The 24,188-nt window shown below is 48.8% G+C and overlaps 2 protein-coding genes across 7 annotated transcripts; one reads left to right on the forward strand and one right to left on the reverse strand.

Moving 5' to 3' along the window:
* Nucleotides 1-209: 209 nt before the first annotated feature.
* Nucleotides 210-10,873, reverse strand: NPHP1 (nephrocystin 1). Of its 5 annotated transcripts, none has more exons than XM_079323997.1 (21): nucleotides 10,755-10,873; nucleotides 10,617-10,681; nucleotides 10,206-10,266; nucleotides 9,686-9,822; nucleotides 9,181-9,370; nucleotides 8,911-9,012; nucleotides 8,385-8,476; nucleotides 8,225-8,264; nucleotides 7,857-7,941; nucleotides 7,258-7,352; nucleotides 6,890-7,018; nucleotides 6,230-6,304; nucleotides 5,890-6,000; nucleotides 5,161-5,237; nucleotides 4,893-4,976; nucleotides 3,955-4,031; nucleotides 3,591-3,690; nucleotides 3,380-3,492; nucleotides 2,064-2,137; nucleotides 1,912-1,956; nucleotides 210-624 (listed from the first exon to the last, which is right to left on the reverse strand). In XM_079323997.1, exons 1-21 carry the CDS (start codon nucleotides 10,821-10,823, stop codon nucleotides 346-348), a joined length of 2,100 nt encoding a protein of 699 aa, XP_079180123.1. In that variant the 5' UTR covers nucleotides 10,824-10,873; the 3' UTR covers nucleotides 210-345. The 5 variants fall into 5 exon arrangements, with proteins under 5 accessions (XP_079180123.1, XP_079180124.1, XP_079180122.1 ...); XM_079323998.1 differs by having other exon boundaries at nucleotides 3,591-3,687; nucleotides 5,161-5,240; XM_079323996.1 differs by having other exon boundaries at nucleotides 5,161-5,240.
* Nucleotides 10,874-12,335: 1,462 nt separating this feature from the next.
* On the forward strand, nucleotides 12,336-23,300 carry LOC306810900 (two pore channel protein 2-like). Of its 2 annotated transcripts, XR_013776565.1 has the most exons (20): nucleotides 12,336-12,456; nucleotides 12,551-12,633; nucleotides 13,186-13,300; nucleotides 14,345-14,473; nucleotides 14,672-14,788; nucleotides 15,462-15,580; nucleotides 15,690-15,791; nucleotides 16,404-16,530; nucleotides 17,360-17,561; nucleotides 18,078-18,216; nucleotides 19,321-19,506; nucleotides 19,747-19,811; nucleotides 20,110-20,197; nucleotides 20,385-20,454; nucleotides 20,994-21,213; nucleotides 21,410-21,500; nucleotides 21,727-21,840; nucleotides 22,151-22,269; nucleotides 22,432-22,615; nucleotides 22,848-22,976. XR_013776565.1 is itself a non-coding variant. In XM_079323958.1 (19 exons), exons 1-19 carry the CDS (start codon nucleotides 12,436-12,438, stop codon nucleotides 22,991-22,993), a joined length of 2,253 nt encoding a protein of 750 aa, XP_079180084.1. In that variant the 5' UTR covers nucleotides 12,337-12,435; the 3' UTR covers nucleotides 22,994-23,300. The 2 variants fall into 2 exon arrangements, 1 of the variants encoding a protein (XP_079180084.1); XM_079323958.1 differs by lacking the exon at nucleotides 22,432-22,615 and having other exon boundaries at nucleotides 12,337-12,456; nucleotides 22,848-23,300.
* The last annotated feature ends 888 nt before the right edge of the window (nucleotides 23,301-24,188 follow it).

Genomic DNA, 24,188 nt, shown 5'->3' on the forward strand with positions numbered 1-24,188 from the left:
TCTTCCCCTTCCCTGCTCCTGGGGGACTGGCACAAAGAGCCTTTTGTTCACCCTGATTAAAACAACCCTGGAAATTAATTGGAAGCTGCACCAGAGGAGAAAAAGGCAAAGTATGACACCTGACATGGCTACAACAGGTGGTAACAGGCAATCAGAGCCTTGTTTAACGCAGAAAAGCTAAATATTTAAAATACAATTTCCAGTCAATAAACGGAAAAAATAATTTTAATCTCTCTCAACATCTTGATTGTGCTAAAATACCCATTTACCATTCAGATCCTACACAACCTCTTTGGTAAGAATTTAATTTTCTTGTTATCATGTCCTTAGAAGAGCCTGAATTGTTCATTCTCCAGGATTGTTTTCTCTCACTTCTCCTAAGAAATCATAGGCCAGCTCTGAGATGTCAAAGGCTCTGTGGGTGTTCTCTGATGACAGCAGGTACTCCAGTGCACCATCCTTCTCCTGGCTCCTTTTCAGGAAGTCATGGATCACCTTCCAGCGGGACAATTCCACCTCTTCCTCAGCCCATCTGTAGCTGGGGAGGAAGGTGGAGCACAGCAGAGGGAACACAGAGTCGTGGTACACCAGGACAAATGCAGACTTCAGGAATTCTTGGTCTCTCTGCAGAGAAGAGTGTTTGAAAATACTCCATGTGGTGTTTGCCAAGCACTCTTCCAAGTAATGTACTTGGGAAAAAACCTAAACAATTCACTGCCACTTCCCAGGAAGACAAGGGGAAGAGATTTGACCTTCCTAAACACACACATGTTATCTCAGATAAGCCTCCAGCATATCAACAAACCTGCACCCTGAACTCTGCCAGCCTTCCCACACACTACAGGCACCAAGAGCCCTTTGCTGGGGGATATTTATATTTCCTAAAAGCACTGCCACATCCTCCCTGCCCTGGAAGCCCAAACTCCTCTAATTTCCCTGCTGTCCTGGGTGGAGTGTGGCTCTGATCCCACTCCTTGGAGCCAGAGGTGACGCTGCCCCTGGGCACTGTCGTCCCCCTCTTTGTGCATGGTAAAGATCAGCTTGGAAAACCCAGAGACAAAGGATCAGCCTGGCCAATTCTCAAACACGTGGGAAAGATCCCAGCCCCAGGAGAGCATTTCACAGCTCAGCCCCAGGAACCATGCAAGGAGGGAGCACTCAGCAGGCAGCAATCCTCCCCTGGGAGTGGCACATGCCAGTCAGGTAGAACTGGCTGGTTCTGGGATCCCAGGGAGTTGCCAATTCCGTGAGCAGATCTGCTTTCCTTTTGGATGAATGGCCCTGAAGAAGCTGCTCTGACTCAGCAGGAGCCATCCTCGTGCATCAATTCAGGAGTGTGCACAGGGAGTGAAATATCCCACTGCTGCTCCCAGGAAATCCAGCTCTGACAGCCAAGGGCTTTCTCATTCAGTTCCTGCAGTTGCTCTGTCTGGGGCATGGGAGGTAGGACAAGGTGTGGGTGAGCCCAGGTCAGTTCTCCAGCTGTGTGTGTGCCAAAACATGGGATTACAACTGTCTGGGGTAGGGAGATCTGAACATTGTGGGAGGACTGAAGCTCAGAGTTTGGAGAAGATGATTCCATGGGCATACACAGCCCCTTTTGTATCCATGGAAAGCTTTTACCAGCTGGCTGTTGGAAGCACAGCATGACAGGGAGCCACACTGTGTACCAACCTGTAACAGCTTCTCCCATAACACACTGAAATAAAATTTACAAGTTAATTTCGTTTTCCACCTGCTCCTGGTTTACTGTTATAAATCTGGGTGAGAAATGTTAAGAACTGCATTTACATAACTGTTTTCTAAACAGATGTACAGTGAGAGGAAAAGCTAAGCAGCAATTGCACTGGCAGGGAGCAGCTAGTTGGAATTACCCTGAATATATGGAAAGAAAAACCTGTAGTTTGTTACCTTCTCAATTCTCTTCAATGTTCTTTCTTTGTCTGCCCAGGCACTCTAAAATGAAATGTAAAATCAGACCAAGGCTGTGGAGAGCTTTGTCCTCTCCTAGGACAAAAAAAAAAGGCTCAAATGTTGCCTGGAAATCCTGACAATTAACATACCCGAAGTGCATCCATCAGGTCTGGCTGATCCAGGAGCTGAGGGAAAGTTGCTAAAACAGGATTGCAGATCAAGTCTGAAACAGAAAACAAACACATTGAAGGCTAAGGAAGAATCAGGATGGTTTTCAAAGTACTGGTGCATGCAAGTATTCAGCTCATCCCCTCCTGTCAGATTATTCCAAAGGGAAAAAGATCTGTAACAGTTCTCCAGAGCAGGGAAGGTGAGGAAATCTCTAAAACCTGTTGTGACTGCAGCCAGTTGTCAGTGGCTGAGACAGAGTTCAGCTGGGAGAGGAGACACACAAACCCACTGCTGTGCATGGGCAATGGCAGCAAACATGAGCCCTTCCCAATTTACCTGCCAGGGCTGTTTTCCCTCATTTCTGCACCTGTCTTTTTTGTACACAGCTGCAATTGTGCTGCTTGCTTTGGGTGTTATGCATGAACACACTTGGGTTCTACCTCAGCTCATGTGTCTGGTGTGGCATTTTAGGAGAACAGTGAGTTTTCCCAGTTTTCCCAATGGAACACAGGTGTCCTGGTGCTTTTTGGGTCATTCCATGAGAAATCACTCTGCTCTTGTCATTATTTTAATTGATGAGACTATGGATAAAATTCCAAAAGTGACAGAGAGCAGGATTTTGCCTGAAGTGTTTTCCTTATTGTGTGATTTCAAATATTGAATGTACTCTTGTTTCTTCACCTTGAAGCTGATGGGAAGTTTGGTAAACATGAAGCATTTACTAATGCCAAAACATTTTGGGGAAGAGAGCCAGGACTGATGACTTCTGGGAAGTAGAATAGACATTTTCAGTTGTCCATTCCTAAAGTGATGGTGGATTTTCAAATAACAGAAATCTTCTTTAGTTGCACAGCCACCAGAACAACTTCTGGGATAAAGCCTTTCAATGACTTCAAATGAAGTCTGAATCCAAAGGGATGCAATTTCACTCCAGGAGAGCTCATCAGCCTGATCTGCTGTCCTAAATTATGAAGATCAAATCAGGTAAGTGTGGCAGTTCTCACCTATACAAATTCATATGTAGTATGGTTAAGAAATGTGATTTTTCCTTATTTCAAGTTGGTTTTTAAATGGAGAAGGCTATAAACTAGTTCTGCTGAATAATCAGAGCAAGACACTGAGCTCCAAAACCAGAACTCTCCAACTTCTGTGTCTCCCTGCTGTCAATAAGTAAATAATAATTAAAAACTAAAAACAAAGAGGCTAACTTAGCCTGAGTGCCAAAAACACACTCTTACCAAAGGGAGGCTGTGGAGAGAGTCATTCCCTGGATGAACCTTCCTGCAGAGCTCACCTGTGCTTTGCATGCTCATCCTGTCCTTCAGGAGGGCATCTCCCAGGATCTGCCTGTAGAACACCAGGAGATGGATGTAGCACATGCCCCCAATCAATGTTTCAGGGAGGAAACTGTTGGGAAAGTGAGTTGAGATGTTTACTGCAAACACTGCAGCTTTCTCCAAGCTAGCTGGAGCACTTTTTCATTCCATGGAAGCACAAGGACTCACTTCAGGATGTCTTTTGTGTGCACACTTGGTGATTTCACTTTCACCAGCAGCACAGGTTGTTTCCTGAGGCTCAGAAACTGCTGGAAAACCCCAGAGCCTGCTGCAGGAATAAAGAGCCCAGATTCAAGCAGTCAGTTTGAAACAACAGCAAGAATTATATTACAAAAATGAGCATTTCAGTGGGTTGAGAACTCTTTTGAGTTTAGTTAGCCTGGCACCACCCAGCTCCCCACAGCCAAAACAAAAGCAGATAAATAATGAAATACATGCAAAACCAGAACACACTATAAACCCAAACCAGGCTGAAGGGGATGCAGCATTAATCACATTATTATGCTTATATTATATTAAAAAGAAACCACACCTCTCCTTGATATTGATGGGTCAACCTCAACACCTCTCTCATAGGGAGTTCCACCACTCAGGACCAGCTCATACATCCTGTCAATAAAGACAAATGTAAGTCTCTTTGATACTGGGAATTCAATAATTTTTGGAATTTAATTATATTGGGAGGTCAATTATTTTAAAAGCCATTAACAACATTGTTTCTTTTCCACAGCCCATGTATTTTTCTTGTATGGAATTTAGCAATTGTTTCACTAAAATGGTTTTGAGGAATCATCACTTCAACAATTTAAATCATCCATATGTAAAATATGCTAAAGAATAATGTTGTGCCAAGAGACTTTCATGCTGAAATAAGCATGAAATTTAATCTGTAATACCATGCTTACTTCATGAAATAGTGGCACAATATTTTAAAAATGAGACTTAAAAGATATTTAGAGGCTTCTAAAACAGTAGAGGTGTCCTGTGGGTATTTTGTGCTGTAACCCAGATAAATTCAGAATACAAATACACAATATATATATGTCCACCAATATTTGGTAAAAACCAAGTTCTGAAAGTCTGAGCTACAATTAATTATTTCTGTCAATAAAGAGAAAGTTTTCCTACATTTATTAAAATAAAAATATATACACTTCATTATTCTTTCAGATGACTGGACCCACTAATCATAAATCAGCTGCAAAATACAATTCACACTCCAAGAGCAGTGAGAGATTCATTCACAACAGCTCCTACCTGACTCCAGCTCTTGGGAACCAGTCTCCCAATTTTCAAAGGGATAATGCAGCAAGGAAGAGCCAGAATCATAAAGGACTGCTCTGGATGTGTCCCTTGCCCCAGCAGAGTGTAAGTGTGAAAGATGAGCTTTACTCTTAGTTAAAACAAATCTAAAATGTCTAAAAATCTATGTGGAAAAACAGGGGGGGCAGGAAAAGGCAGCAAACTCACTTGGAAGGAACAGGAATCCCACTGGAAGTGAAAAGCTTCAGAAAGGCCCAGCCACAGCTCAGCTCTCCTCTTTCACCTGTTGACTAAAAAAAAAGAGAAATGTAAATTATTTGAGCAGCTGACCCAGAATGAGTAACTGAACCACAATTAATAACAGGAACCACATCAAAACTGTTGTGGTTATGCCCCTTTTCCTCTTTCATCCTTGGGTGTTTAAAAATCACAGTCTGCCTTCTCTGAGGGTAGTTCTTCTGGCTTTACCATTTATTGTTGTGCTTTCCAGCAGCATATCCCAGATGGACAGGCTCTATCTGTGTAAACTGGAGCTGGAAACCACTGTCCATGCTGCTAAAACAGTTAAAACTTTATTTTCAAACTGTACAGGGCATTAGCCTGAAATAAATCACAGAGATGGAAAACTGCAGAAGTGAAGGGAGAACTAATCCATTGTGATCCCATGGGATGGGATCTCTGGCACAAGTTACTTCAGTGCTGGCATAGGGACATTCATGTCCATGAGTCAGAGGGGCTTTTATCCTCTAGTCAGGGATATTCTCCCATCAGAGAACCCACAATGGTTGGAAAGGATTTTAAGGATCATCTCATTCCACCCCCTGCGATGGCAGGGCTATCTTCCACTATCCCAGGTTGCTCCAAGCCTCATCCAGCCTGGCCTTGGACACTTCCAGGGATCCTGGGGCAGTCACAGCTTCTCTGGGCACCCTGTGCCAGGGCCTGCCCACCCTCCCAGGGAACAATTCCTGCCCCAAATCCCATCTAACCTTGCCCTCTGATAGTGGGAAATCATTCCCCCTTGTCCTGTCACTACATGACCTTGTGAAAAGTCTCTCTCCATCTTTTCTGTAGGCTCCTTCCAGGTAATCCTATTCTCTAATCCTGTTTTCTAATGAGTAATATTCTCTAGTCCTATTCTCTGACTGGTTCCCTTTGTAAACCTGCACTTGGAGTGATTCCCACTGCACCTCCCCACACTCACATTGCACTTGTAAGTGATGCCAAGTTCAAACAGTATCCCAATGTTTGAAGACAGGGAGTTGGACCTGACAAAAGAGTCACCATCAAGCAAGCTGGGTAAGATGCCCATCACCTGATACAGAGAGAGGGAGGAAAAAAAAAAGTTAATGTACCTATAAAAAAAATCTTGATTTTTAAATGCCATCAAGCACATCCCTCACTCAAGATTTCAGACCCAATCCCACTGCACACAAAAATGAGGAGAGAAGCAACTCCAGTCAAAACCTTGCTCCCCTTATTGTCTTTCCACTTAGTGACTCTGAAGGAAGAAGCTGTAAACAGCCAGTGGCTGTGTCACCTACCCTTGGAGAAAAGGTCCAGGTTTGAGGATTTTTAGGCAGCCACGTAGCTCTCACTGTGTGGATGTTACTCAGCACCTAAAGTGGGGGGAAAAAAGCTAAGGCAAGTTTTTCTGGAAAGCCCTGCTGCTTTCAGAAAATGCAGGGTTATCCCAGATGGATCCAACACTGCACATAACAAAATCAACTGGAAGAAAACTGCTGGATAATCAGGGTTATGTTTTTATAAAAAGCTGCTCTGCACACACACAAAGGAACAGAGGATGAAGGAATCTGACCCAGGCCCATCCCAGGAGACCAGCCCGGGAAACACTCATCACCAGGAACACAAAGGAGGCACAATGGCAGGTGGGGGACCCGAAATTAGGGACTGAGAGAAACGGAGCTGCCGCCCCAGCCCCTCCCAGTGCCACCCAGCAGAGAGCACAGCCCTGAGCCCCAGGGCCGGGTGTGACCCTCCCCCTGAGCCAGGAGCAGCTCCAATGCAGTCTGGCCTGTTTTATCATTCACTTCTCTTCTTCTGGGCCACTGGGCTCAAACCAGACTGGTGTGAGCATAAAGCAGCTTGGGAGGCAGGCTGTGTGTGCAGGAGCTGTCAGAAGCAGAACCTGAAGGGTTCTGGAAGATCCAGATCCCTTTTTTTGGGAAGCAGACACTCCTTACCCGGCTGCCATCGAAGAGGCAGAGCCGGACGTGCCGGCTGAGGACCCGCACGCCAGTTCCAGGCAGAGGGATCATCTTGCAGCTGCATAAAGTGACAATCAGGGACACTCTGGTGGGTCTAGGATGGATCTGAAACACAGCAGAAGGAGGGTTAAACCTCCAGGGAACGGGGGGTCATTTGTGGTTATGGAGTGAGGTGATTCTCCCAGCCACAGTGTAGCAGCAGGATTTCTTCACAAGCCTTTAGCTCTGCCCCAAGGATGGTTCAGTGGGACAGAGAGAAAGCCCCAGCAGAAGAAATATTCCAGAAATGGTGTAGCCAAAAGGAAAGAAGGCACATTAAGTTGGTGTCCCCCTGCAATACTCACAGTATTTTTCTCAGAGTTCCACACCAAGTCTTTAAAAGCCAGCTGGGATGTGGTAAGCTCAGGTTGCAAATAGTGACTTGCTTGAAACTCTTCACCTACAACAAGAGTAAATTTAAAAACTCTTCATTTTTCAAATTATCTTTGTTGTGCCAAAAAGGACAACGCCCAAAATTCATGCCCAGTTGAATATTTGACTGCACAAAACTATGGAATTATCTGCCATGAGCACTGTTTACTATTTGTGAGTGTTCTCAGGCATTTCATCCCAAAGCACAATAAGTTAATTTTAAAAAGAGATTAAACAGCTTTAAACAGAAAGACTAACAACACATGAGATATCTTAATATATTTGGCAAAGAGACTACAAAATATGCTTGAGAAAAAGGGAAGATTAAAATTTTTTAAAAAATCATAATTTCCTGCAAAGACAACAGGAACGAACTTCCAAAGAGGAAACTTTAAAATACATTATTTGACGGGTCAAATATAGCCAGTTAGCCAATTAATTAAAATTAAGCAATACAGATTGGGGTCCAACAGGGCTGGTGGCCAGGGTGGAGAAATCCAGCACAGAGAATCCAGCCAGGTGAAATCCTTACCTTCCTGCAGGAGCTGGAAAAGCATGGATGGGCGGAATCCTGCAGGAACTGCCCCTGTGGTGGTCAGCACCTCCACAGTGTCATTCTAAAAAAAACAAAGAAAAGAAGATGTTACTGTTCCTGCTGTTTAACAGCTGATTTCATCCTAATTTACAGCTCTGTTTACAGCCAGCAACTTGGGATATCAGTCACCTCCTCTGAAGCAGTTCTGGGGCATTTCTTGCTACCAAAAACTCCCAAAACACAGATGTTGATTAAGAACAGTGGTCTGTGATATGAGACACAGTGTTTGGGAAAAGGCACAGCTTGTCTACAAAATAAAGAGCATTATGGCAGGTGAATAGCTGCAGTGTGAGAGGGGCACCCACCTCTGCAATGGCTCGGACAGCACTCCAGTGGGAATCTGTTCTGGAAGAAAATAGAGGCATTTCTAGTAAATCCTCACCTCAACAAAAATTTGACCTCTAAATATTGCTCTGTTTTCAAACAGCAGCAGCTTCATAACCACATCTGAGACATTCAATTTACCTTTTTTTAATTTCAGTTCCATCTGCTGTTTCATCCACCACTTCTATGTGTTCTTCTGACTCCTCCTGGCTTTCTTCCTCTTCTTTAGGAACCTGGAATTCATATTTAAAATGGCAAAGGGCTTGATTTCTTCCCAGTTCTGTTCTTAAAAATGCCTTCTCCAACTATAGCCCATGGTAATGTAAGTTTAGAAAAGGAGATTTTATCTCTGTGATGCAGAAAACAGCCCCACATTTATATGGATTCCCATTTCAGATAGATTATTAAAACCCCAAATAAATCCACAGCAGCTTGGAGTCCTCAGAATTTAGCAACAAAGACTCTGACTTTCATATTCAAGAAACTTCCCTGCCACAACTTCCCAAGGCACAGAAATGCTGCTGGTGATGGATATCTCCATCCCCATGGATAAAACCATGGAGTTATTTGCAAATGACTGGCTTTATTTCCAAACAGCAGAGTGCATTTTGTGCAGATATGATCATGAGTCTGTGCAGCAAAGGTGAGGTTAGGACAGCACACCAACCGCCAGGTAGGTTCTGGGAACGAGGCCTCTCTCCCCCTTGGAATTTTCAGCTACCCACCAGCCATCTGCCTTCTTGTCATGTATGAGCAGGATTTCACCTTTCTTTGGCATTGCAGGAAGAGACAGAGACAAAAAAAAACACATTTAAATGAAAAAGGACCCAACTCCAGTTTCTTCCGAAATCCCACAGCTGGCTGAATCCCAAAATCATTATAGTTACTGCTTAACTCAGTGATCTGCAGGAAAAACCCTTTACAGGGAAACATTTACCACAAATGTGAGATCCCCTTCCTGCTGGGCATCAAAGTTCCCAACAGCAACACATTCTCTAACATTTGGATCATCCAACAACTTCTCATCATCTTCTTCAGTGTCTTCCTCCTCACTTTCTTCATCTTCACTCTCCTCCTCTTCTTCATTTCCCTCTTCTGCATGAGCACCTTTCTCATGTTCTTCATCCCTACCCAAAACAAATCAAACGATTTATTAGTATCATTTCCACCATTATTACTATTATTCAGATACAGCATTTTCATTCCTGTGTTGTTCTCTGTGTCCTGAAGAAGCTCCTCCAAACCTCATATTCCAGCCATTATCCAACACCCTGAGAAAATCCCAGCAAGTCATCAATGACTTCTCTCTCTCTCCTGAGCACTTCTTTTTTTACTCTTCTGTTATTTTCCGCTAATTAAGGAGGTGAGATAATGATTTTTCAAGGTCCATCCCAGCCATCCTTTAAAAGACCAGGTTGCATTTTGTATTTTCAGCTACTCACCCTGCATAATTCTTTGTCACATTATCCTGATCCAGGACAAGAAGGAGTTTCTGCAGCTGCTGGGAGAGTTTTAGCAACAGCTTTTCTTCCTCTTCCTTCCTCTGACTGTAATTCCCCACGGGTGCTGGCTCGTCAGCCTGACAGAGAACCCAAAAAATGCCCCAAAAATTAAAGTTCCCCAATAAATTGCTCAAAGAATCCAAGTTCCTCTATAAAATCAGTTTTTCCAGACATGCCTTACAAGATTTTCCCTTCCTGAGGCTGCTGTCACTCCCTCTTTAGTGAGAATTTTCTTACCCTTTCACTCTGCCTAGGTGACTCTGTTTTCACCTGAGGCTTGGACAAAATAAAGCATTAAAGTTTTTAAACTATATAAATGGATATAAAGAAGTATAAATTGGAGAGATCACAAGCTGGGCATTGCTCTTGTCCTGAGGCATCTAAAATAGAACACTGATTTTCTTTAACCACTTTCCAAGGTGAATTTTGGAGAAAACCACAAATTAATCTCCACACTTACTTTTTTCAAAGCATGAAGAGCTTTTGTATTCTCCTCCACCAATTCCTTCAGCTGTGTACATCTGCATTGAATAGACAGGCAGATGGTATTGTCTTAAAATTCTGACCCAAACCACAGCTGCTGACATTTAATGTGCAGGTTGAGAATTCCAAACCCCAAAAAGCAGCATTTGACAGAATCCCAGAACAGCTGGGATTGGGATGGACCTCTGGAGCTCATCGAGGATCACCCAGAGCAGGTGACATAAATGCATCCAGGGGGGTTTGGGATGTGTCCAGAGAGGGAGAAGGGGCTGGGAGAAAGGTGTACAATTAGGAGAGGAAAGGCTCAGAGGGAATGAACCCTACTGAGGGTACGAGAGGCGATGGGATCGAGGGATGGGATTGGGGATGGGGTCGGGATCCCCGTCACCTCAGCCAAAGCTGCTCCCGCTGCCCGGGGGTCGCAGCCGCGCTCTCCGCCCGCAGCGCCTCCACCTGCAACAGGGCACGGGGGGTCAGGGGGAGCCCCGGTACCGGCTCTGGTATAACCCCGGTACAGCCCCGGTACCTGCCCCAGCAGCTCGCGGCTCCGGCGCTGCACCCGCTGCAGCGGCCCCCGCGCCCGCCGCTCCGCCATGGTCACCGCGCAACGGGGCAGCCCCGGCGCCGGCGGATGACGGGCCCGGGGCGGGGCCGGAGCCCGGAGCCTCCCCCGCACCGAGCTGGGGGTCTGGGATCCCCCGTGGAATCGCAGAGCAGGTGCGGAGGGAAGCAGTGAATCCCTCGGCACTCCTTCTCCTGGAATTCCCCAGCAATGACAAGAAGGAATTTGCTATTTTCATAATTCCTTATCCAAAGTGCCAGGAGGAATTCTTACTCCTCTATTTCACCCAGCCGACGCATGAGCTCTTTCACCACTTAATTGTCCCCACGCACAGCCATAATGGGACTTGTTACATGTGCCCCTAAGGCACGTTTTCACATTTATTCCAGAAATAAACACCCAGGAGCACCATGCGATCACTTCTGCTAGTTTATTGTGTTGGCAGCACTTCCCAGCAAGGGCAGAGCAGCAGGCTTAGAGCTGGACAAGCGCAGACAGCCCTTTGAAATACGGAAACCCCAGAATCATGGAATCGCTGAGGTTAGAAAAGACCTCCGAGATCATCGAGTGCAACCCGTGACCGATCTCCACCTCATCACCCAGCCCAGAGCAGCGAGTGCCACGTCCAGCTGTTCCTTGGACACCTCCAGGGACGGAGCTCCAGACCTCCCTGGGCAGCCCATTCCATGCTGGGGATCGTTGCTTGCATATCCTCAGTTCTTTGTTGGGCTAGTCTGACACAATTTGGGATCGTTGCTTGCATATGCTCGGTTCTTTGTTGAGTTAGACTGACACAGGTTGGGATCGCTGTTTGCATATCCTCAGGTTTTTGCTGGGCTAGTCTGACACAGGTTGGGATCGCTGCTTGCATATTCTCGGTTCTTTGTTGGGCTAGTCTGACACAGTTTGGGATCTTACCGTGTGAAGAGCAGAAGAGAAGTCCAGCTATTCCAAGGATGCTGTCCTCTCCGGCAGGCAGCAACAGAGGGATGCTGTCCTTCCCCAGAAGCGCTGCTATTCCAAGGATACTTTCCAGCCGGCAGCACTGCTATCCCAGGGATGCTGTCTTTCCCCAGAAGCGCTGCTACTCCACGGATGCTGTCCTTCCCTAGAAGCCCTGCTATTCCAAAGATGCTGTCCTCTTTACCCGCAATGTTATTCCAAGGATGCTGTCCTCTCTGCCCGCAATGTTATTCCAAGGATGCTGTCCAGCGGCAGCGCTGCTATCCCAGGGACGCCGTCCTTCCCCAGCAGCGCTCCACCCGCTTCCAGCGGCTCAGGCAGCGCCCACCGAAGCGGCCGGAGGAGGCACCCGGCTCCCGCCGCCCGCTCCGGGGGCAGCCGGGCCGAGCTCAGGCCGCCTCCAGCTTCTCCTGCGCGGCGGCGAGGCGGCGCTGGAGGTAGCGCTGGCGCCAGCGCAGGAAGCGGCGGCGCGCCCGGCCCGCCTGCCAGCCCACCACCACGCCGGCGGCGAAGGCGGCCAGCAGCGCCCAGCGCACCAGCCGCGGCCGCAGCGCCTCCAGCACCATCCCGGCCCCGCTGCCGAGCCCCGAGCCCGCCGCCCCTCCCGCTTCCGCCGCCGCGGGGGCGGGACCGGCCCCGTTAAAGGCGGCGGGGCCGGGGAGGCGCCGCGTCTACCCGCGCCATGGCCGAGGCGGCGGCGCAGGTACATCCTCGCCCCCGGGCTCTTCTCCCCTTTCTCTCTCAGCTGCGCTCAATTCCCCCGAAATTCCTCACGCGCTGTCTTGTGTTTCCCCCAGGATCTCCTGCTGGCAGCAGCGTTTGTCTCCGATGCCCAGTACAACAGGAATATTCCTTTTAAGACCTCTCCCGAGGCGGTCAGGTAAGGAGGGATGCGCCCCTCGCTGCGAACACACCTGTGGAGAGCCAACCACCTTCAGCAACAGCCAGAAAAAAATCCGCAGTGCTAGCACTCCAGAAGGGTGAATGGGTGGGGTGCCGAAAACTGGAGTTAAGCTGAAATGTTTGAAACGAAGTTCAGCACATCTGTGTGTTGAGAATGGGTAATGACATTAAAAAGTTGTGGCTGCTGGAGGGGAGAAAATAAAACTAACATAAAGCCTTCCAAACCTCTGTGGGAATGAAGCATTTGGGAGGCTGGGTCAGCCCTCAGCTGTGTGGAAGGAGTAGCAGAACAGTTAAATGTTTCTTGTTTACTATAATAAATATATTATGCAATAAATATTCTGTTATTTAACCCTGCTCTGACAGACAGCATGGTATCCATCAGCTCTGAGACCGATCTCGAAACAAATTGCCAAATTCCTTGCTGGCAAAAATATTTGTTTGGGACAGCAAGTGCTGTTCCTCCAGGACACATTTGGGGGTGTGCCCTGTAGCCTTTATTTATGGTGCCTGTGCCTTTTTCCTCCAGGCTCTATCGCCTCTATAACCACTGGATGATGCGAACAGCCACCTACTTCTTCATCTTCCTCAACCTGTCCCTTGCCCTGTTTGAGGAACCTGCTGTGTATCCTCTCCCCTTCCTGGTGAGTTTGTGGTGTAGCAGCAGCACATGCAGCTGCTGGAGCCAGCAAGGGCTGCTTGCTTCCAAGTGATTTGTCAGAGGTGCCAAGGGACTGTGGATGGGGATGTTTTTGTGGGTATCTTTGGTCTTCTGCTCTGGTGAGACCCCACCTGGAGTCCAGCTCTGGGTCCCCAGCACAGGAAGGACATGGCAATTTGGAGTGAGTCCAGAGGAGGCCACCAAGTTGATCAGAGGGATGGAACAGCTCTGCTGAGAGGAAAAGCTGGGAGAATTTGGGTTGTTCAGCCTGGAGAAGCTTCAGAGTCACCTAACTGGCTCTTTCAGTACTTGAAATGGCCACCAAGAAAGATGGAGAGAGACTATTTCCAAGGGCCTGGAGTGCCAGGACAAGGGGAATGGCTTCCCACTGCCAAAGGGCAGGATTAGATGGGATATTGGAAAGAAATTATCCCCTGTGAGGGTGAAGAAGCCCTGACACAGGATGCCCAGAGAAGATGTGGCTACCCCATCCCTGGAAGTGTTCCAGGCCAGGTTGGACAGGGCTTGGAGCAACCTGGGGTAGTGAAAGGTGTCCCTGCCCATGGCAGGGGCTGGAATGGGATCATCTTTAAGGTCCCCTTCAACCCAAATGATTTTGTGATTTTAAAATTCTGTGATCTTTTTGAAATGGGGACAAAAAAGGCACAGGAGGTGGCCAGGGACTGTAGGAGCCAATGGCCCGTGGGATTGTGGACAAAGTGATGTTGCTGTTTTCCATCTTAGAGACCAATTCCAACCTTTTTTGGGACTCAAGTCCAGTCCTTATGTGAAAGCAGAAGCCAAGTTTTACTTTAGGCCAGGCTTTTCTGCATCCTTTATTTGTCCTGCACCCATGTGATTGTGAAAGACGTGCTCCTTGAATCCTAAGCAAACAGAGACTTGCTGGCCCTGTGGCAGGGAATTCCACAAAAGGAAGCCTGCAAATGTTGCTCTGCCTGTTTTTTATGGTGCAAAAAGGAGCATTGCTGCTCCTGGTTGTGCTGGCTGAGCCCTGCTCTCTCTGCAGGCCACGTCAGTGCTGGAGGTGTTGTGCCTCCTGGTGTTCCTCGGCCGGCTGACACACTTTGCCAAAGTCACCCTGCACAACGTGTTCTGGAAGGACACCAAGAACATCTGCATCATGGTGGCAATCCTGGTGAGTTGGGCCCAGGGGAGGTGTTTTGTTTTTTTCCCCTCATGTTGTTCTCCTGGGATCCCAGACCTGGCATACATGAGCTATGGCCACGAACCTGTTGTGTGTGCCCCTCTCCTGTATCAATGAACACTGTTTGCTGTCTAGAGTCTAGACACATTCCAGCATTAATTCTAGGAGCTTTCCTTCTTTCTCCTGCAGTTATCCCTGACAGACCTGGCTGTGTATGGGGTCCTCAGGCTGTATGGTGTGAGGAGCATCCGATGGTCAAGGATTGTGAGGCCAGTCTTCCTCATCAACTTTGCAGAGAGTCGCCAAGTAAGGGAAAAGTTTGGTGGGATGTGCAGGGTCCTGGTTTTTCACACAGCCTGCTGCTTTCCACAATCCAGGGGATTTAGCAGAAGGGTTTTATGGCAGAATTCAGGGTCCTGTGAGAGAAGGTTTTGTTTCAGAAGTGGCCTGAAGCAAAAATTTGAGGTGAGCAGAACAGTGAATTCACACAATACTACAGCAAAAGCTCAGTGTTCCTCCCTGAGTCAGGGGCCAGGTTACTGATTTCTGGAAGTCTCCTGGGTAAACAAGTGTCATGGTGTTCTCAAACCTGCAGTCTAGATTTGGACTCTGATTCCTCTCTGCATGGAGAGATCTTTGTCCTGCTCCCCAAGACTGGTCCTGACTAACACATGAGTAAACTGTGCTGTGAATGGAGGAAGCAGCTCAACATTTGGGCTCAGAGTGTGTGTTTTGTGGCCTGGAGTGATGGATTTGTGTCCCTGACAGGTTCCCTGCAGCAAGAACATCTCAGCAGTGCCCTGGGGCTCTTCTGAGTTCACTGTGCTGTGTAGCTGGGGCCTTTCCTTCCAGGATCCCCCTGGAGAGCAGGGAGGAGAGGCCTCTTGCAGCCCATTTGGGAGGGTTTGGTGCAGGTGGGGTGGTGAGGGGGACAGGGGGGTGCCAGGCTGCCTCTGAGCCCTCCCCTTGTCCCTGGCAGATCCGGAGGGCGTTCCGCAGCATCCGCAACACGCTGCCCGAGATCACCTACGTCTTCCTGCTCTTCATGTTCAGCCTCCTCATGTTCTCCCTCATGGCCCTGAAGCTCTTTGGAGAGAGGTCTGGGTACTTCCTTTGCCCCTGGGACACTCCAAACAGTTCCTAGGCAATGCAAGCTCCCGTTGTTGTGATCCCAGTGCTTAACTCCAGGCTGTCCCCTTCCTCCTAGGAATCTCCAGACAGCAGAAGGCTTGCCCTACTTCAGAAACTACCTGGAGATTGTGTTTGACCTCTACGTGCTGGTGACAACAGCAAACAGTCCAGATGTCATGTACAGATGATCAGATCTTTCTCTCATAGTGTTCTCAGGGCTCTCTGTGCAGCCTCTAACTTGCACAACAGAGTTAAAATTCTGTGGGTGTTGGGCTTTTCATCCTTTGTCTTCTGGGTTCCCTCTGTAGTTTCTGCTGGGAGGGTGCTGGCAAGAGTAGGACAGGGAGGAATGGCTCAGTCAGCTGTGTGCTGGAAATATCTTGAACACAGCTGGGATGGTACAGGGACCCTGGGAATTTAAACTGAGAAATAAAACGCTGCTCTTCCTAGAGCGAGTGGAAAAGCAGATCTGAGTGCAGTGAGGGTCTGAGGCCAAAAAATAGCATGTGGCTGAGGCATTGCCTCATGTCTGCTCTTAAATTTGGCTACACTGGCAGAGATTTCATCTCTGTGCTGCCTCCTGCTCCCCTTCAGTCAGGGCCTGACAAAGCAGGATGAAAACCCAGCAGCACAAAAGTGTTCTCTAGCTGAACAAATGCAGATTTTAGCTTTTATCTGACAAGTTTGATCTGGCAGGCCCTTGAAAATCCCTGTGGGAGTCTGTTTTCTCATGGACTCACTTTCCCTGTGTATCAGTCTGGCAAGCAGCAATCCCTCTCCCCTTGTCTAGGATGCCAGCATTTGACTTCAGCTCCTGGTATGCCTTGTTCTTCATTGCCTTTGTCATCATCAACACTTACATCTTCATGTCTCTCTTCCTGGCTGTGGTCTACAACAACTACAAAAAACACCTCAAGGTAATGCCTGCAGGGGCTTGTGACCAGTGGATTCCTTTGCTGTCTGTCAGCAACCTCTGGCTTTCCCTTGAAAAGCTTTGAGAAGGGGAAACAGCTTCTTGCATTTGGTGCTCTGCAAGCAACAAACACAGCGCCACTTCTCATATCATGGGGTTGTTGGGAGTTCTGCTGTTGGCACTGAATGTTTAATATGGTGTTTGCAACAGATAAGGAGCACATTCTGCATTATCTTGGAGGCTTAGTCCTAGCTCAGGAATGCTGTTACTGTGCAGGGAACTGTTTTTGCCCAGCATCTTTGCACATGCTCTTATAGCAAGGGGACTGGGAATGGGTGGTCTGAGTAAATCAGAATTTTTGTTCTACTCCAACTGCATAGGGGCAGTTTGGGACCTGTGAGCTGGGAATTCCTGGGTGTTCCAGTGAAGGGGTTGGATCTTTGCCAGGAAGCTCACAGTCATGTGCAGAAAAGGATCCCCACCCCTGCTGTCTCAGGATTCACTTGTGGATGGGAAGCATGTGTGGACACATCCTCTTTGCTTCTGTGGCTGTTCAGATCCCGTGATTTTTGTCACCTCCTTCCTGTCTGACACTACCCTTTGTCTTTCCTTCCGGTTTTTCAGTGTTGTCCCAGCATCCAGCAATCTGCTGATCCTTCCAGAGCTCTTTGTGGAGAACCCACAGCTGCCTGTTAACCACCATTCCTCACTCCCTCACACACTAACTGTGCTGTGCTTGGTGTCCAGTGTCACTCCCTGGGTCTCTCCTTGCATCTCTGTGTGCTGTGGGAATGAGTTCATTTGTTAAAAAATGACTGCGGCGCTCTCTCCAGAACGAGATCCGGAAACTCGCCTACATGAAGCGCCGCAAGATGGTGGAGGCCTTCAACCTGCTGAAGGAGGAGGAGGGAGAGCAGTTTGTGGTGAGGGAGGCCTGCTGGAAGCAGCTGGTCAAGCTGGTGGCTCCTGACACCAGCAATTCCCACCGGGAGCTGCTGCTCCGCATCTCGGACGACGAGCAGAAAGGGTTTGTAGGTGAGCACTGGGGACCGGGGAGGAGCCACATCCTTCAAGGGGTTTGGAGTTGGGAATTGGGCTCTGTGATGGCTCCAGAGGGAGTCAGTGAGGTTGGAAAAGGCCTCCCAGAGCACTGAGTGCCATGTCCAGTCATTGAGCACTGCCAGGAATGGGGGCTCCAGGCCCCTCTTCCTGTTTCCCTCCAGGTTCCTGGAGTCCTGAAAGGTTATGAGAGGCCCTTCTGACCAGAGGCTGTGGGAAGTCTCCCTTGCTATCAGATGCAGTGTGGCTCCCCACACAGTCCTCTGGAATGGGAATATCAGGAGAGATGTATCATTCTGTGGTGGTTGTTGTCCCCTGGCTCCAGCCAGTTTCCCAGGTGGAGAAGCTGCCTGAGTTCCAAGTCCAGCCCGTGGCGGTGGATGCCACTCAGGACTGGCTTTGCTGGGAGCAGCCTCTCCTGCAGGCTGGGGTTTGCATGCAGCAGTCACTGTTCATTTGCCATGAGATGTGACCCGTGTCACCCTGCTGCAGACAAGAAGTCCTTCGTGCAGCTGGCAGACCTGCTCAACATCCAGGTGGTGACGCTGAGGATCCGCAGGCACCCCCTGGCGCGCTGGGCGCTGTACGGCTGCGCGCCCAGCCGGCTCCTGCGCGGGGCTGTGAGGCACAGGTGAGGCTGCCAGGGCTCCCTGCACTGCTGCCTGTGCCCAGGCCACCCTCAGGGGCTCTGCCACTGCTCCTGGCCTGCCCGTGGCGCTGTGTCACAGCTGGGCTGTGCATCAGGCTGTGCTTCCTTAGGTCTGCTCCTGCCTCGGCAGTCTCTGCTGCTGAGCTGGGTCCTGCTGCCTCAGCAGCCTCCAAAACCTCCCCAGAATCCCCAGATTTGTGGTAGTGGATTTGGTTTTCTAATTTGAAATTTTCCTGCCGTGAGACAGGATTAGGAGGAAGGTGGAAACAGGCTCAACTTTAAATGGTACAAAGGGAAACTTTATTACTAGAAACTATAAGGAAAAATAAAACTTTAAACTACTTTTCTTTCCCCTACACACTTTTTATCCACACTGAAAACATATAAAGCTAGTTAGCCTACCATTTCTAAAATAGTCTTTCACTAATTTAATTTAAAGAGGAGACTTCCCTCTTTATTCTGTGGTGATGAAGGCTTCACCACAGTTCCAGGGAGCATCTAGGGATGGGCTAGTGGAACCCCCCTGCTCCAAGCAAGATCAGCCACAGTAGGGTGCTCAGGGCTATCCTAGCTGGGTCTAGAGTCTCCCCAAAGGATGGAGGCTCCATAACCTCTCTGCAACCCCTTCCAGTGCTTGATCAGCCCTGGTTAAAAAAAAAAAAAAAATCCAAGCAACTTCTCTAAGTGGAAGTCTCTGTATTTCAACTTGTGCCCTTTGCTTCTTGTGCTCCCACTGGATATCACTGAGAAGAGCGTGCACCTTCCCATCAGGTATTTATGCACAGGATCTACTCCTGACCCTTTCCCTGCCAGGCTGGACTACCCCAGCTCTCCCAGCACACCACATTCCACTATCCTGTCCTTCTGTCAGTTTTGTGACCATTTAATGAACAGCCCTGTGTGTTCAGGCCTCTCTTGTACAGGAGAGCCCAGCTGAGCTCCCTCAGCACCTCCAAGTATGGCCTCACCAGTGCTGAGTAAAAAATCACTTCCCTGGACCTGTTAACCAAATTCTGTGTTGCACCTCAAGAGCAAAACTAAACTCTTGACCTTGGGAGCTGCAGACTGATCTCTTGGTTCTTGCAGGGCTTTTGTTTGGACTTATGATGCCATCATCCTGATAAATGCCATCTTCATTGCTCTGGATGAGGAGAGCCCCTACATTTCCTATGCAGAGTGGGTGTTCCTGGCTCTGTACATCATAGAGATCCTCCTGAAGGTCTACACTTATGAACCCAGGGAGTTCTTTGGCAAAACCCAGTTCTGGAACTGGTGAGTGGGCTGGAAGTTTGTGTGGAGTGTGGTGAGTGCTGTGCTCAGCTCCTCAAGCACTGAAGGGCTCCAAACTCCTGTGCCAGGATGTCTTTAAGAGGGTGTTGTGGCAAAGCTGTCCCATGTACCCACAGTCTGACCCAGGGCTGCCTGCCCTGGTGTGAGGAGCAGGGGTCACTCCTTGTTTAAACTCCACTCCTGTCCCCCAAAATCTAACAGCAGTGCCTTCCCTCGTGCCAGGTTTGATACTCTCATCATCTTTGCTGCCCTGACTGCAACGATTCTCAATGCCACCCTCAAGTCCAGTAAGTGCAGCTTGAGCAGCCTGCATGCCTTGGGAATCTTGGTGTCCTCCCCAGCCTTCTCCCAGCACCTCAGGCTTCAGAGGCTTTGTGATCAGACAAGGAATTTCTGGAGGGTTTCTAGGAACTAACACAGTCTTCCTACTTTTTTTCTTTTTTTCCTTTTTTATTTTTTTTTTAGCTCCCTGTTCTAGTGTTTAACAAGGACACAATAATAACAAATGAAAGAATTTTATCTGAACACTTCCCTCCAGCTTTATTTTCATGATAAAAACATCTTTATTCTTTTTTTTTTTTCCAGCCATGAAGTACAACAGCCAGCAGATCCTGGACATTGTGTTCATCCTGAGAGTCCTCAGGCTGATCCGGATTGTTGACAGCATTCAGAGGTGAGGAGGGAAATGGGGTGGGAGATGGTTTTTTGGCTTTGGGGCTGTGTGTCCATGGCCACAAAGCACCCCAAGGCCTTGTCCCAGCCTGCTGGGATGAGCCCAGTGGCTGCAGCCCCTCTGGAGGCTTTTTTGGGGAGCATGTGGTGGCCAGGCTGTGACAATAACCAGCCTGGGCTCTCTGTAGGTTCCAGGTCATCATGAACACCCTGATAAACATCGTCCCGACCATGCTGACTTTTGGTGGGCTCACTCTGGTAAGAAATCCTGGTGTCCTGGCTCAGAGCACTCCAGTTCCATGGAAACATGTCTTGAATCTCACACTCATGCTGTTTCCAAGGGGGTAAATGCAATTCCTTGGATGGCAGGCCCTTGAAACTGTAAGTGTCCGTGTGAATCGTGGCCATTGTGCAAGCAAAGGGTGCAGAGGGGCTGCATTGCTGCTTTTTCTTGGATCAGGACATCCTCCTTGCATCCATGGGGTGTTCTGGCAGCCTGGGCTTTGCATCATAAGGAATCAAATCATGGTTTGGGCAAGAGGCTGAATGAGAAACCTGGATTTTGAGTGATTCCCTAAAATGGGCCTCTGTTATGATTTGGGAATATTTCCTATCTGTGTATTTGTAGTTCTTGGCTAATTATTCCTGCTTGGTGGTTGCTGTTGGGTGGCTTGGAGTCTGTGCTGCCTCCCAGCCCCTTGCTGTGCCCATGGAAACTGGGAAACCTGCTGGATGCTGAGCTTGCCCTGGAGCTTGCTGCTTGCTGGAAAAGCAGGTGATGGGCTTTCTCTTGCCAGGTTGTGTATTGTGTGTTTGCTATCATTGGCATGGAGCTATTCCAAGGGAAAATCCAGTACTTCCCAGCCAACTCCAATGCTCCTCACGCCCTGGAATGTGGGAATCCTGCTCTCAAGGATTCCCTGTTTGCCCGTGGGAGGTACTGCAAGAACAACTTCAATGACTTTGCCTCGTCCTTCATCGTCCTCATGGAGCTCACTGTGGTCAACCAGTGGCATGATATCCTTTGTGGAGCACACTCCCAGCTGAATCCTTGGGAATGGGGCTGGATGGTGCTTGGGGAGGTTGGGTTGTGCTCAGATCCACACTCTGCATGGGGGTAAGCAGCAGAGACACTCCCTCAGAGGGTTTTGCTGGGATCCTGGTTCCTCCCTCAGCTCCTCCTTCCCTGTTTTTCCCTTAACTCCCACTCCACTCTTTGCCAATGGATTTGCCAACGTGACAGTTCAGCCTGCCAAGCTCTACTTCATTGCTTTCCACATTGTGATGGTGATCATCATTGTCAAGTAGGTTTTTTGGGATGATTTCCTCTGCTTTAGATGGAAAAGGGGATCTGCCCCTGCCAGGGCACTGCTGGTGGGAGACAGGTGGGATGTGTTTGAGGGATCTGCTGCATCCTTGTCCCCACTGGGTGCTGGGGGGGATATGGAGCACTGGAAGTGAGCCTGGGAATACTGACAGTCAATGCCAGTGAGGAAATGCTGCCTCAATCCTGCTCATCCTTTCTTTCAGTATCTTCGTGTCGTTCATCTTGGAAGCTTTCTTTGTGGAGTACTCCCTGGAGAAGAGTGAAGTGGAGACTGCCATTGAGCAGAAAATCCAGGAGCTGGGAATGGGAGTTCAAGAGTAAGCCCCCCAAATGTACCCCTGCTGGATGGGGCCAGTTTGGCACCACTGATGAGGGAAAACCACCCTCTGTGTCGAGGTGTGAGCTGACATTCCCCTTCCTTGTCCCAAAGTTCTGGCTCCTCTGCTGGTTTAGGTGCCAGTAGAAAGCCACTGGTATTGGCTCTGCTGCCTCCCATGGCTTTTCAGCTGGGAATTCCAGCCCAGAGGACAGGAAAGCTTGTGCTGCCCCACTGAGAAGCCATCCCTGGTGGGCTCCCAGGGTGGGATGTGCCTTTCCCCAGGCTGATTCCTGGCCCTTGCTGTGCAGGGATGAGCTCCAGCAGGAGCAGCTCCTTGACAACATGGAGAGTGCAGAGCACGAGCTCGAGGGGGAAGGTGGAATGAAGCCACAGAGGAAAGGGCTGGTGTTCAAAATTGCCTCCAAACGTAAGTGTGACCCTCCAGGGTGGCCAGGCCCAAGGTTCCCAGCTCTTCCTGGGGAAGATCCCAACCTTTGCTGCTCCCCTGGGGCTATAAAAGCAGCTGAAACCCACCTGGAAATCTTGGGACAGCTGTGAATATTTGATGTTTTTGTTTTTGCTTCTATAGCATCTTCTCCTCTCCCACCTCTTGTGTGTTCCTTGTCTTCATTGACCTCCCTCTGGAGACACTGCCCTGGTGGCTGAGGTCCTGCTGTGCCAAGACTCCTGTTTTCCTTTCTCCTTCCTCCATGGGCTTTGCAATCCTGCAGCCTTGGATCACGGGGTGACCATTCCCTCCTTTCCTCTGCCTGGTGACTATTTCCCTCCTCCTCCTGGCTTTCTTGCTGTACCTCAGGTTTCCATTGTGTGGGAATAGAAGGGCTTAAAATCCCAAATAATGGCTTTATCTTTGAGAATTTAAAGCAGATGGGGTGGAGCAGCAGGGAGTGTAATTTGGGGGATTTTCTTGCCTGTTTTAAAAGCCTTTAGGGTATCCAGAGGAGCACATCTGGTGCTTATAGGGTGTTTCCTTTGTCCCCCCAGGATACAGGACAGTGGATGCTCTGCTGCAGCGCATGTTTGAGGCAGAGATACCCCTGGAGGATGAAGGCCCTTCCTTTGAAGAGATCCTAAACTTGTCCCCCTCCTCGGCTGTTCCCAGGAACCTGAATTCCGAGAGCGCGGCGTGATGGGGGGATCAGGGAATGGAGCTGATTCCCGCCTGTCCAGGTGTTCCCTGGCTGCTCCCACCCCTGGGGCACGGGTTGCGCAGTGGGAACAAAGAGCTTTGTCCTGTAAAGGAGCTTTATTTCATGTAAAGTCTGGTATAAACGTCTGGAATGCGCGGGGGAGTCGGAGTATCCGTGCCCGGTGTGTTATGGAGTAACTCCTCCTTGTAACTGGAACTGTATCGCAGCACTTTTATACGCGGCTCTGCACCGGTGTGCGCTGAATGGAGCGGCTCTTCAGCACAATAAATTCAGCACTCTGGAAAAACCATGGAATTACCTCCGGGTTAATGATGGGGGGAGGGTTGTGGCTGCTCCGTGATAACGTGGAGGGCTTGGGGGTTGGAAATGAGGATGGGGGTGTTATAAATGAGAAACAAAAGTCGCGATATTCAGCAAAATTTAGATTGGTTTATTTTATACAGACTGAGCAAGCGCTGGGGAAAACGTGAGAGGTCACCCCCACTCCACACTTCCCCCGAACTTGGTTTGCAGCTCCCTTTTTATAGAATAGTTCTCCTTGTAGTAACCAATAATTATTGTTTTGTTGTAGTAATTCTGCAGGGTAAGCAGTGGTGGTCAGAGAAACTTCCAAACTTCGAGGGACAGCTCTTGGGACAATTGGTCATGGAACCACCTGGTCTGGGTAGATAAAAACAGGAGAAGTGGGAATTCTGATCTTTAGCAGATAGTTTGTGATTGATTACACAAAGGCAGGAAATCTGATTCTGCAAAAAAACCTTTCAGACTATGGAAAACCCCTTTTATTTTTTTTCTCTTGCGAACTGGTATACACAGTATTCATAACAGGGATTTAAACAGAGGGGTTTATCATATATTTCCCTTTATCTAGGTCCAAGTTCTTTTCTTATTTTAAGTATTCTGGTTTATACAAACTCCAAAAGTTCTGTGATTAACACGAATCATTTATCAATTATCAGAGGGGAGTGGGGGCCGCTTTTTCCTTTCCCAATCCCTCCCTTTATCCCGCATTTTCCTTGGGGATGTTCCCAGGGCTCCGTCCAGCGGCCGCCACTGGAACTGCACCCGCGGGGAGGGCGGGGTTTGCAGCGTGATTGACGCCGCCGCCCACCAATGGGAAGGCGGGGCGGGCTGCGGACTGGCCAATGGGGAGGCGGCGCGCGGCCAGTTTGAA

This window comes from Erithacus rubecula, assembly GCF_903797595.1.
Source record: "Erithacus rubecula genome assembly, chromosome: 2".
NCBI lineage: Eukaryota > Metazoa > Chordata > Aves > Passeriformes > Muscicapidae > Erithacus > Erithacus rubecula.